Source organism: Oryx dammah, unplaced genomic scaffold (assembly GCF_014754425.2).
Source record: "Oryx dammah isolate SB20612 unplaced genomic scaffold, SCBI_Odam_1.1 HiC_scaffold_26, whole genome shotgun sequence".
Taxonomy (NCBI): domain Eukaryota; kingdom Metazoa; phylum Chordata; class Mammalia; order Artiodactyla; family Bovidae; genus Oryx; species Oryx dammah.
The window spans coordinates 81774623-81787022 of NW_024070210.1; the positions used below are offsets into that span (position 1 = coordinate 81774623).

The 12400-nt window shown below is 48.4% G+C and overlaps 1 protein-coding gene across 1 annotated transcript in view; it reads left to right on the forward strand.

The window, feature by feature from the left end:
* CELF6 (CUGBP Elav-like family member 6) overlaps positions 1-11104 on the forward strand; it is a 28940-nt gene extending 17836 nt beyond the window's left edge. The window contains exons 4-13 of the mRNA XM_040227407.1: positions 6316-6444; positions 6547-6626; positions 6787-6930; positions 7047-7179; positions 7288-7434; positions 7645-7707; positions 7965-8045; positions 8132-8275; positions 8825-8979; positions 9800-11104. Coding sequence (XP_040083341.1) covers positions 6316-6444; positions 6547-6626; positions 6787-6930; positions 7047-7179; positions 7288-7434; positions 7645-7707; positions 7965-8045; positions 8132-8275; positions 8825-8952 — 1049 coding nt within the window. The 3' untranslated portion in view covers positions 8953-8979; positions 9800-11104. The remainder of the gene's footprint in view (positions 1-6315; positions 6445-6546; positions 6627-6786; positions 6931-7046; positions 7180-7287; positions 7435-7644; positions 7708-7964; positions 8046-8131; positions 8276-8824; positions 8980-9799) is intronic.
* The last annotated feature ends 1296 nt before the right edge of the window (positions 11105-12400 follow it).

A 12400-nucleotide genomic window follows, 5' to 3' on the forward strand; every position in this document is an offset into this window, starting at 1 on the left:
CTCTTGTTGTGGAGCACAGGTTCTAGAGGGCACAGGCTCAGTAGTTGAGGGCTTAGTTGCTCTGCAGCATGTGGCAATCTTCCCCGACCAGGGATGAAACCTGTGTCTCCTGCACTGGCAGGCAGATTCTTTACCACTGAGCCACCAGAGACATCCCACAATAGCCTTTAAATGTATGCCAGCCCTACATATATGTTTATACAATTACACATAGTTTAATGTATGCCAGTTCCCATAAATTCTGCGGCATAAGTTCTGCACTATCCATTTACTCCGGAAGAGAAAAATGCATCTCCAGAGGCTGAGATCTTCTCTCTTAAGGGAACCTGAAGGCCCAGGATTTCTTACTTGCCTCCTGGCTCTCTTGAATCAGGATGAAGAAAAAGTGGAGTCTCTGTTCTTTCTTGGTCTAAGTCCCTATTTTTCAGGCCTCCTGCACTGTATTGTTTTTTAAGTGGGGGTAAAACAGACATAACATAATCTTTATTCTTTTTACTACTGTTAAGAATATAATTCAGTACTGTTAGCAACATTCACATTGCTGTGCAAAGTCCAGAACTTTTTCATCATATAAAACTCAGACTCTGTTCCCACTAAACATCAAGTTCCATTTCTCCCTCCCTCTAGCCCCTGGCAACCATTCTACTTTCTGTTTCTATGAGTTTTACTAATCTAGATACCTCACATAAGTGAAATCATACAGTATATGTCTTTCTGTGACTGGCTTATATCACCTAGAGTCTTCAGTTCTCATCCATGTTGAAGAATTATCAGAATCTCTTTCCTTTAAAAAACTGAATAATATTCCATTGTGTGTATACACCACATTTTGCCCATCCAGTCATTGGTTGATAGACATTTGGGTTGCTTCTACTTTTTGACCATTGTGGATAATGCTACAGTGAACATGAGTATATAAATACCTCTTTGAGACTCTGCTTTAAATTTTTGGCTATATACCTAGAACTGGTACTGCTAGGTAGTATGGTAATTCTATTTTTAATTTTTTGAGGAACTGCTGCATTGTTTTCCACGATGGCTGTACCATTTTACATTAGTGCACATACGTAAACAATAGTCCACAAGGGTCCCAGTTTCTCCACATCCTTGCCAACACGTGTCTTCTTCCTTTTTCTTTTTTTCTTTTTTTAAATAACAGTTATCCTAATGGGTATGAGTTGCTATCTCATTGTGATTTTGATTTGCTCTTTCTTAACTATCAGTGGTGTTGGGCATCTTTTCATATACTTGCTAGCCATTGTATATCTTCTTTGAAGAAATGTCTATTCAGATCCTTTGTTCATTTTTTTAAATTGAATTGTTTTGTCATCATTGAATCATAGGAACTCTTTGTATATTCTGGATCTTAAACTCTTATCAGATATACGGGTTGCAAATATTTTCTTCCATTCTGTAGTTTGCCTCTTCACTCTGTGTCTTTTGATGCAGAGTAGTTTTAAAATTTGACATAGTCCAAAATTTCTATTCTTGCTTTTGTTGCCTGTGCTTTTGATGTCATAGTCAAGAAATCAATGCCAAATGCAAGGTCATGAAGGTTTCCCACTGTTTCTTCCAGGAGCTTTATCATTTTGGCCTTTATGTTTATGTCTTTGATTCATTTTCATTTAATTGTTGTATACAGAACAAGATAAGGGTCCAACTTCATTCCTTTATATGTAGATGCCCAGTTTTCTCAGCACCATTTGTTGAAAAGACTGGAACTCTAGTCAAAAATAATTTGACCATGTATGTTAGGGTTTATTTCCGGCCTCTCTGTTCCTCTTCATTGGTCTAAATGTCTCTCTTTATGCCAGTACCATACTTTGATTACTGTAGTTTTGTAATGAGTTTTGAAATCAGGTATTCTGAGACCTCCAACATTCTTTCCCCCCACCAAGATTATTTGGCTATTCATGCATGGTATTTTGAGATTCCATATAAATTTTAAGATTGATGTTTCTATTTCTTAAAAAAATGCCATAGGAATTTTGATAAGGATTGCATTAAATTTGCAGATTGCTTTGGGTAATAATTACATCTAACAATATTAAGTCTTTCAATTCTCGAACAAAAGATGTCCTCCAATTTCCTTCAGTTTGTGCCTTCCCAGTTTCCTTCAGCAGTGTTTTATAGTTTTCAGGGTACAAGTTCTTTGGCATCTTTGTTTAAATTTATTCCTAAGTATTTTATTTGTTTTGATGCTAAGTGGAATAGTTTTCTTAATTTTGTTTTCAGCTTGCTCACTGCTAGTGTATAGAAGCACAACTGATTTTTTAAAATTTTATTTATTTTTGGCTGTCTTAGTTGCTGCACAGGCTATTCTCTAGTTGCAGTGAACGGGGGCTACTCTCTAGTCATGGTGTGTGGGTTTCTCATTGCAGTGGCTTCGCTTGCTGCAGAGCACAGGCTCTAGGGTGTGTGGGCTTCAGTAGTTTCGGCATGTGGGCTCGGTAGTTGGGGCTCCTGGGCTCTACAGGACAGGCTCAGTAGTTGTGGAGCAGTTGGGGGCGCATGGGCTTAGTTGCTCCGTGGCATGTGGGATCTTCCCAGACCAGAGATTGAACTTGTGTTTCCTGCACTGGCATGCGTATTCTTCACAACTGAGCCACCAGGGAAGTCCTGATTATTTTGTTGATTTTTGTGTAGCGGAACTTTGATGAATTTGTTTCTTAGTTCTCATAGTTTTCTTTTGGAATTAACGTCCTCCCTGATAGTCATTAGATTTGATCAGAAGACTTTGTTTCCCCTGGATATTTCCTTCACTCATTTCCTAGTTTACCTTGGCTAGGTCATTATGCTGCAGTCATTACTAAGAACATCAGGGCATCAAAGGCTGCCGTCAGCAGGATCTCCTGAGTTGGTAGTTGGATGGAAAGTTGGACTGGTAATTTTAGGGTGCATTTGGTGGTTGGTACCCTAATGTTGAAACTTCGTCCCTGCACTGTTTCTACAATCATGATATCTCTCCAACACAGAAGTGAGTGGCTGGCCGTGAGGGGCCTAGAAGCCAGAAACTTGTGCACCTCAAGAATTCCTTTGGGCCAACTTGAGGCAGAGCCTTTTTTCTAGAGCAGTGTCTTGAGACCCTTCCTGAAGAAGACAGAGGGACTGACTCTAACTCTGGGCTTTCAACCCCATCATTTGCTACATTAGAATCACTGTATGACCAGCTGCACAAGGTAGCTTTATGAAGGTGAACCTCTAGGGTCCAAACAACTTGGTTTGGTTCAAAAAAGCATTGATAGAAAAGCAAGGAGCACACATTGGTTGCATCATGAAAAGGCAGTTATACTGTTCAACTGTGTCTCTTTCCAACTATGTCTCAACTCCACACTGATGCTATCTTCTAGTTCCATCCACTCTAGGAAAGTTAGGCCTCCCTGTCCAATATTTCCATCTTTCTACAGACCTGTCCGCCACTCATGGAGTGCTTTTACTCAGACATTTCTGACCTACCTCTTATAGAATCCTCTTTTTTACCAAACTGGTATAGTTCTTTTTTACCAAACTGAATATTCTGGGCTAAGTCCTGTCATCACCAACTCTCCAGGAGCATGCCTCAGCCCTCAAAATCTTCAGGGATGTGCATTTGGGGGCTACTCTCAGGGGGCCAGCCTGTAATTCTCTTTGACCAGATCTCTTAAGAAACTTATCCCACCATTTCTGGAGATCAGCTGATGCTAACACACACTGTGACCAGATCATCCTCCTGTCAACACCATCAAGGTTCCTATAAAGGGGCAAAGAGAACACTAGGATTTAGGGTGATACCTGCAATGTGCAGCATAGAGACCAGCCCATGGCCCAAACCCATTTCAATTTCAAATTCAGTACAAGCCAGTAGCTCAGAACCATAGGGTCAGTGCCCTGTCATGGAAATAGAAATTTTTTAATTTGGGAGACTCTCATTGGAAAAGAAGGATCAGAGAATTTCATGGTCTTGACATGAGCTGTAACTGACCACCATCATCAGAAAAAAGCAACAGGGGGAAGAGCAGATGAAGGATTGGACCACTGTCCACACAAACCTCTTTTCTGTCCTGGGGGCGCCTTCTCAGCCATGACATCTTTCTTCCTACCTAGGGCTACCTGGATGCTGTTTCATGTGGCATGACAGCTTACCTGGGTACTAACATCATCTTGCAGATGCTACCCAGTGTCACAACTGCACTGCAAGTTAGGACATTATGAAGCTCTGGGACTCTGAAGACCCCAGGATCTTCTCCAGCCCCTCCTGGGCCTCTTGTAGATGCCTGTGCATACTTTAGTTTCATAGTTCAGAACAATAACAATCTCAGAGGGTTTGATTCCTTGACCAAATAGGGCCTGTCTTCCAATGTCAAGGCAAAACCACCATCAGATTAGTCAACAGAATCATGAAAGACCATTCCTGTCTTCTCAGGTTCCTGAACAGAATGATCCCAGATCCCTCTTCATATACCATGTAGAATTGTATGTACTGTCTTTTAGGTCAGTGGTTTACAAAGGACTTTCCTTGGAGCCCTTTCTAGGGAGAACCAAGGGAAGATGAAGCCAGAGAAACTCCAGCCCTCCTCCCTCTTTTCTGGCTTTACTCCAAACATTTCTACTTTTCTCTTATATTTTGAGCTTCATCCTGATCTTTTTGTTAGAATCATGGATTTCACAGCTTTTTAAAAAGGTGAGGAAACCAGTGATCCATTCCAAGGGCACTCTTCTGTGGCTAACACACCCAGGAGTGAAGTACACCCACTGGTTTGTGTTCTTACCACAGAAGGTTGGTACCTCCACTCAAATTCTGGCCACAAGTACATTATCTATCCCTTCCCCATCAGGATTTCTGGGCAGTTACCCTCTGGACAGAGGGAAGTGTTCTGCTGAAACATATAAACCACATATAATTCTTCTGTCCCATATAAACCGCAGCCCTTGACTTTCATACAGACACAGCATTGACAGGCAGATACCATGGTATTCAGGGCCGCCTAGGCTGAACCCCACACCATCCAGGTGAATATGGACACACACGTAATCCCCTTGTCAGAGATTCCCTCCACTGCTAATTTTGATCAATCTGTTCTTCCTTTTCACTGTCACCCATGCTTCAGCCTATAACCTTCATCAGTCTTGTTTCCTCTGCACTCAGGATCCAAGGATCCCAAGAGCCTAGCCAAGCTGGCCAAAGAGAAAAGGAGTTTGAGATGGATTTTCTTGGGCTCCAGGATCTCAAAGGTGGAGCCTGAAGCCATATTCCCACCCAGTCCTTCTTTTCCAACTTGTATCACCCTGATGAAGCCCCCTCTCAAATTTAGACCTACCCTGGTGCAGAAATGAGAGGGGCTTTGACCTGGACTCCTGGATAGTGCTCTTGCTGCATATGCATCTAAGTCCTGCCAGCTCCAGTTCTGCAGCTTTCTTCAAGGGCACAGACGCAGCCTGCAGCCCCTTTCCTGGCATCTCTACCACTCCCATAGGAAGCGGGGACACAGAGGAGGATTCTCAGATGGCTACTGGATCTGCAGGCAGAAACTGTTCTGCCTGGGGAGAACACCTAGGGAGAGATCAAGGCAGGAAAACGGGAAGTCAGGGAGGAGGTAGCAGGGCTCAGGGAGGGCCTCGTGGGCTCGGTGAGAAGTAAGGGAGGTAAGGAAAGGGGTCACGGGTTCCGGAAGTGTAGTCGGGAAAATGCCAATGCTGGAGGATTAGGAACGGGAAGGGCACCCAGGTTGAGTTTGGAGCTGGCAGTGGGGGTTCATCATCCCAGTGCTCAAGAGTCTGGGGAGGCAGCAGTACAATGAGACAACTGTTTCTGTGCTGTTTTTTTGTTTTGTTTTGGTTTTTGATCCAGAATTTTCCTTGATTCCAGTTATTGCCAGCAGGCTTCTCCTTAGGGTGTACTTATCTCCTCCAGACCCAGTATGAATACTAGGACTCCTCTCGGACTCCCTCCCTTAATAGGGCTGAAATGGTCCAAAACAGCATTTCCCAAACTCTAAGAACATAAAGGGCAAGCATAAAATGGTGCGTGTAGGGCTTTATTCAGCCAAAAACTATGGACTGACTCACTTCCCACAAGAGCAGCCATGAGTCGGAGTTTTTCCAGGACTCGGGTTTTCCTGATGGAAATCCCGAGTTCCTTTCCTCCAGATCCATCTGAAGGTCATCCTGCCCCTCAAAAAAAACCCAACCTTGTGGGCCCAATGAGTAAGGCCTTCTCATCTCCTCCTCTTCTTCCCAGAGCTAGACCGTGGTTAGCTCCCTTCCTAGGCTCCTCTGTTCCTCTGCAGAGTCCAAGAGGACTTAGGGTTCCCAGGTGACTCCTGGATTTGTCCCCAGAGGACCGAAAGCTGTTTGTGGGCATGCTGGGCAAGCAACAGGGCGAGGAGGACGTCAGACGCCTATTCCAGCCCTTCGGCCACATCGAGGAGTGCACCGTCTTGCGGAGCCCTGACGGCACTAGCAAAGGTGACTTGAGCTGACCCCGGGACTTCCTGGTGACCCCTGCCTCACTCTGGACCACAGGACCCTTTGGCCTCTGTGACCTGAGCCACCTCTATCCTGCCCCAGGCTGTGCCTTTGTGAAGTTCGGGAGTCAAGGGGAAGCTCAGGCAGCCATCCAGAGTCTGCACGGCAGCCGGACAATGGCGGTGAGGGCGGGCGCCGGGGCCAAGGCGAGGCCAGTGGGATGGGGGCTGGCTACTTCTCCCCACAAACCCGGGGAAAGGGCCTGATGATGAGCAAGGCACTGGGCCCAGAGCTGGAGCTGGGGGTTAGACCGGTCCTTGCAGCCTCCTCTGTCTTACCCAGGGCGCCTCGTCCAGCCTCGTGGTCAAGCTGGCAGACACGGACCGCGAGCGCGCACTGCGGCGGATGCAGCAAATGGCAGGCCAGCTGGGCGCCTTCCATCCGGCGCCGCTGCCGCTCGGGGCCTGCGGAGCCTATACCACCGCGGTAGGTGCCTGGTCCTGGAGTACACGTGGCGCAGCGAGTGAGCCAGGCGGGGGCTAGGGAGCCAGAGCAGCTGCCCGCCACTGGTCCTCTACACTTGCCCTTCTTCCCTCCCAAAGATCCTGCAGCACCAGGCGGCCCTGCTGGCGGCGGCGCAGGGCCCGGGCCTCGGCCCAGTGGCGGCAGTGGCTGCACAGATGCAGCACGTGGCGGCCTTCAGCCTGGTGGCAGCGCCGCTCCTGCCCGCGGCAGGTACTGCGCGCAGGGGGCGGGGCCGGGCGGGGCCGGGGCGGGGCTAGGGCCAGGGCGGAGCGAGCGTGGGGCGGAGAGCTGACTTTCGCACCTCCGCGCCACCTGCAGCCAACTCCGCGCCCGGCGGTGGCCCGGGCACGCTTCCGGGTCTCCCGGCGCCCATCGGCGTCAATGGATTCGGTCCCCTGACTCCCCAGACCAACGGGCAACCAGGCTCGGACAGTCTCTACAATAACGGGCTCTCTCCTTACCCAGGTGGGCCCCCTACTCCGCCCAAATCTCCTCCTCCCAAACGGAATGGGGAGTGGGGCCTGGGGGATGGTGATGGCAAGGCCTGGCCTCCCTAAGAAGAGACTCCTCCTTCCCTGCTGCCTCTCATCGCCTCCCTCCACACTCCCTGAATTCTCACCTAGCCCTGCCCGTCAGCCCACCTCCATTTAGGGTCTTGCGCCCCTCTCTGCCCAGCCCAGAGTCCCGGCGTGGCTGACCCCCTGCAGCAGGCCTACGCTGGGATGCACCACTACGCAGGTTTCACTTGGCGCTACGCGGCCTGGGAGGTTTGAAGGGCCCCAGAAAGTAACAGGGAGATTTGTGGGGGGCGGGGGGAGGGGAGGTTAGGCTCTGTTCTGAGGAGTCGACCCTCCATTCCCTCACCCTTGGACCCAGAACGACTTTTCTAGGGGTGGACTGGCTGAATTGGTCAAAAGTGGCCAGGCAGGTGGGGTCCTGCTTGAGGGATGGCTCCTGGGGGGGGGGTCACTGCCCGCTCCCACCTCTGTCTCCAGCAGCCTATCCATCGGCCTATGCCCCAGTGAGCACAACTTTTCCCCAGCAGCCTTCAGCCTTGCCCCAGCAGCAAAGAGAAGGTGAGGGACAGGGGTCTGGAGAGCAAAGCCTGGTGGGGCTGGACTGAGGACTCCTCCCCTGAACCAGCCTGCCGCTGTTCCTCCAGGCCCCGAAGGCTGTAACCTCTTCATCTATCACCTGCCTCAGGAGTTTGGTGATGCAGAACTCATCCAGACATTCCTGCCCTTTGGAGCTGTTGTCTCTGCCAAAGTCTTTGTGGATCGTGCCACAAACCAGAGCAAGTGTTTTGGTGAGTTGAGGCCCATCCGTGGACCTCTCCCTCTCCTAATTACGAGGCTCCCTACAAACCCTAAGTTTGTGCCTCCAGAAGTCAATGATTCCTAGAAACTGAGTGTATAGCACTCAGCAGGATCCCAGACCAGGAACAAGTCTATATCAGCTTCACCTGGGACAGTCAGGTGTCTGGTAGATCTTCAACCAGGTCAGACTTCAGAATCTGGCCAGGGCAAGTGGATGGGGGAGATCCCCTCCAACTGCAACTGCAATTCAGAGGATCAGAATAGGAGCTGTGGAGGGAGAGAGCTTTTTCCATGCCAGGAAAAAACAGAGAAACACCCGCCACCCAACACACGCACTCAGAATTACTTCCTGTCCTTCCAAGAATCACAGGAAACTCAGGCCACTTGTCCATGTCTGTATGAGCCTGTGTCCGTGTGTGTGTGTGCACACATGCAAACACTGAAGGGTGGAGGGGTATATTGATGGAATTTGCCTGAGGTGGGTGAGGAGAAGAGGCTGGGCAGAGTTCCCAGCTAACCTCTCTGCACATACCCTCCAGGGTTTGTTAGCTTTGACAATCCAACCAGTGCCCAGACAGCTATTCAGGCCATGAATGGCTTTCAGATTGGCATGAAGAGGCTCAAGGTTCAGCTGAAGAGGCCCAAGGATGCTAACCGGCCTTACTGATCTGCTCTTACTGACCAACCATGAAAGGTGAGTCCTTCATGGACCCCAGGCAGATGCGTCCTGAGTGATAGAGGCACTCTCAGCTTTGCTGTTCCTTTTTGGGATGTTGAGGGCACCCACCTCTGAAAAAATCTGAATGAGAAGAGGCAGAAGTTAGGAGGAATCCTCAGTTTGGGGCTGTTTTTTGCCTTCCATCTATGAACTGAGATAAATTTGACATCATTCCTGTCCCCACAGCCTGGGAGAGATGATTACAGTAAGATCCAGCCAGCTTGTTCCATGCCAGGGATAGTCATGGGGGCCTGTGTAGGGAGGGCAGGGGGTGGAGAATGAGACTAGAAAATAGATTTGTGTCAGCTCGTGAAGGGTCTTAAAGACCATGAGTTTGGAATTTATCCTGAAGATGGTAGAGAATCACTGAAGAGTTTAAGCAAAGAAAGGACAGGCTGTCAGGGCTGGGATGATGGCAGTGAACATGGAGATGAGGAGAGAAGCAAATACCCTGAAGATTTACGGGGCCTGGTGGTGATGGGGGGAAGATGACAAGCTCTCTTAGATTTCTGGCAAGGCCAGCTGCCTGTGACTTTTAGAGATTTGCTGTCTTAGAAGGTTCACAAGACCCTCCTTCTATTGAACTGTCTTCCAGGGAGCCCTCGGGAGGGGGTGCTGGCCCACAGTGATCTGCCCAGAACCCAGAGTCTGGCTCCAGGGGGAAGCCTGAGGTCCAGCCACTCACCTGAGATGTCACGGATGGGGCAGGTTGCTCTGTCTTGCTCTCCAGAGTGACATTGTTCTTTTTCTCCTTTCTCTCTCCTTATCAATTAATACCCAATACTGGAAACTGAAGAGTAAGAAGAAAGGAAAAGAGAAGCACAGAAATGCTTGAGCAGCCCTTCCTGAAGGAGCAGCCGCAGATGGAGGTGGACCCTAGGCCAACGCCTGGGCTCAGGCCGCTTTAAGGATTGTTTTCACCAAGTGGGTTGTTCTGTGCCTGTGATGCAGAGCTCAGGCTGGCAAGGCAGCTGGGGCTGGCTGAGGAGTGACTGTCTAGGGAGGGGAACCAGCAGATGGCCTAGGGGGTGCCAAGGGCTTCTCCAAAGGGAAGCCCAGATCTACTTCTTTCAAAATCATATCATTCCTTAGAGTTTAGGGACCAAAGGACTATTGCTTTTTTAAGAATATATATATATATATATATATATATATATATAAATTAAACAAGAAAAAAAAACAAAAAAAAAATCACAAGGGAAACAAAAGAAACAGTATAGAGTCTAATAAAAGCTGCCTTTAAATATCCCTAGGAGACAGGGTGAAGAAGACCCTTGAAGGCCCCAGCCTAGGCAGAGGAAGGCTGTGGAAAGATTATTCTGTGTCTCATTCCCTCTTAACCTCCCAACCCCACCCCAACACCTTTTAAAATAATTAAGGACTTGAGGTCTGTGTTCCTAAGCAGGTAACAAGAGAGTTACGGAAGGCAGTGAGCCCAAGAGAGCATCCCTGAACAAGCCTTGATGAGGAGCTCTGGCCTGCCCTGGTCCTTGCCACCCTGAAAGGCCTCTTAAGCCAGCAGGAGTGGGAACCTGCCTTGCCTTCTTGACAGCCTTTCCCGTGGAACCTCTGCTTCCCCAGTTAGGATGAAAGGGAGTTTGGGCCACCCCAGTCTTTCCCTTCCCTGTCCAGACAGACAGAGGCCCTGCCTTTGGCTGAGCTGAGACACCTCCTGTTTCCCCTCACCTTGAGCCAGCCCCAGTGTCCCCTTGCTCCAGACCACCTTCTGTCTCTAAGTCTAAGTCTACCCACCTGTAAAGTGGATTCAGGATATATATAGAGGCCTGTGACCACAGACTTGGAAGATTCGCTACTGTATATACTGCCATTGAGAAGGGGATAATTTTCAATATTGTAGAAGCTTCAGAATTTAGAGGTCCCTCTTTACCCAGGACCTGGGAGGGAAGTAGATGTTTTGCCAAAATACTTCTTCATTCCTTTAAAAACTACATCTTTCCTATGCAAGAGTGTCTCACGTGCTTATCCGAGGTGCTTCTAGATGGTGAGCAGTGTTCAGCTTAGAAGTGGTGTGTGCTCTGTCTGTCTGTCTTTGTCTGTCTGTGTATCCAGTGGGTGCCATATAAAGCTGGTCAATGGTGGTGCTTCCTGCCTGCTTCTGTGAGATGGGCAAAAGTTTCGGCTTAGAACACCATGACTCACCTTGCCTTGGTCAGCCTTTCCTGGGCCCACAGGGCCTTGCACATACTGTTCCTAGGAGGATAATCTTTGCTCCACCCCACACACCTGGATCAGACTAGTCTGGGGCCTCAACTGTGTGGTGGGCACTCTGGTCCCCAGCTGTTACTGAGGCTGGAGGCCTCTAATCTGATGTCACATCAGACAGTGAAGGACATGGCGGGGGGAGAGTTCCTCCTTCATAAGAGTTTCTAAGAAAACTTGTTCCCACCTGTTCCTTTGTCTTTGACTCATTTTTGGAGGGAATGGGATGAAAATTAATGTTACTAGGTAAGATGCCCTATACACCAATAAATAATTTCCAGCTGAGAGAGGAGCTAGTGTCAGGGGCATCGGTACACCAGCACAATGCTAACACACAGGCTAAGCACCCTGGACACAGATGGGAATATGTGACATCTGCACATACAAACAGCTATTCACGTGGAGGCATAGAGGCCCCTCACTGCTAGGTGCTAAGCACGGTGCTAGGAGCCGGAGCACAGGTATCGTCTAAGCCAGTGCTCCCCAACCTGTTCTGGCACCAGGGACTGGTTTCACGGAAGATAATTTTCCCACGGATGGAGGAGGGATGGTTTGGGGATGATCCAAGAGCATTACATTTATTGTGCACTTTATTTCTGTTATTATTACATCAACTTCTCAGATCATCAGGCATTAGATCCCAGAGGTTGGCGAACTCTGCTTTAGTTAAAGAACTTGCTGATCCCTCTAAGCTCATGGAAGACTTATATAATGTCTAATGAGTTTAAACAACCATGGTGTTTGTTTCTCTGTTGTGTGTGCATGTGTAAGTCCAAATACTTTCAGTTGCAAGTGTCAGAAACCCAACTCAAACAAGCCAACAGGAAACTACTTGGCTTACAAAATTGCTAAAGGATGTACCTGCCTTTAGGTATGGCTGGATCTAGGCTGGATCTGGATTTAGGGGTTCAAACGATGATGTCTCCATCTCTTGACTCTGCTTCCTTCTGTTTGTTGGCCTCACCAGTTCTAGCTCTAAAGACCTTGGGAGAACTTTGGCCAGAATGGACATGTGCCCACATCTAGGGTGGAAGAGTAAGCCACCATAATTGACTTCACCAGGACTGTGTGGAAGGGTGAAATGGCTCTTCAGAAGAAGAGAAGATGGGCAGGTTAGCAAGGTGCATCCACAATATTCCAAAATCCACCTATATACTCTTCTTGACAAACATACAAT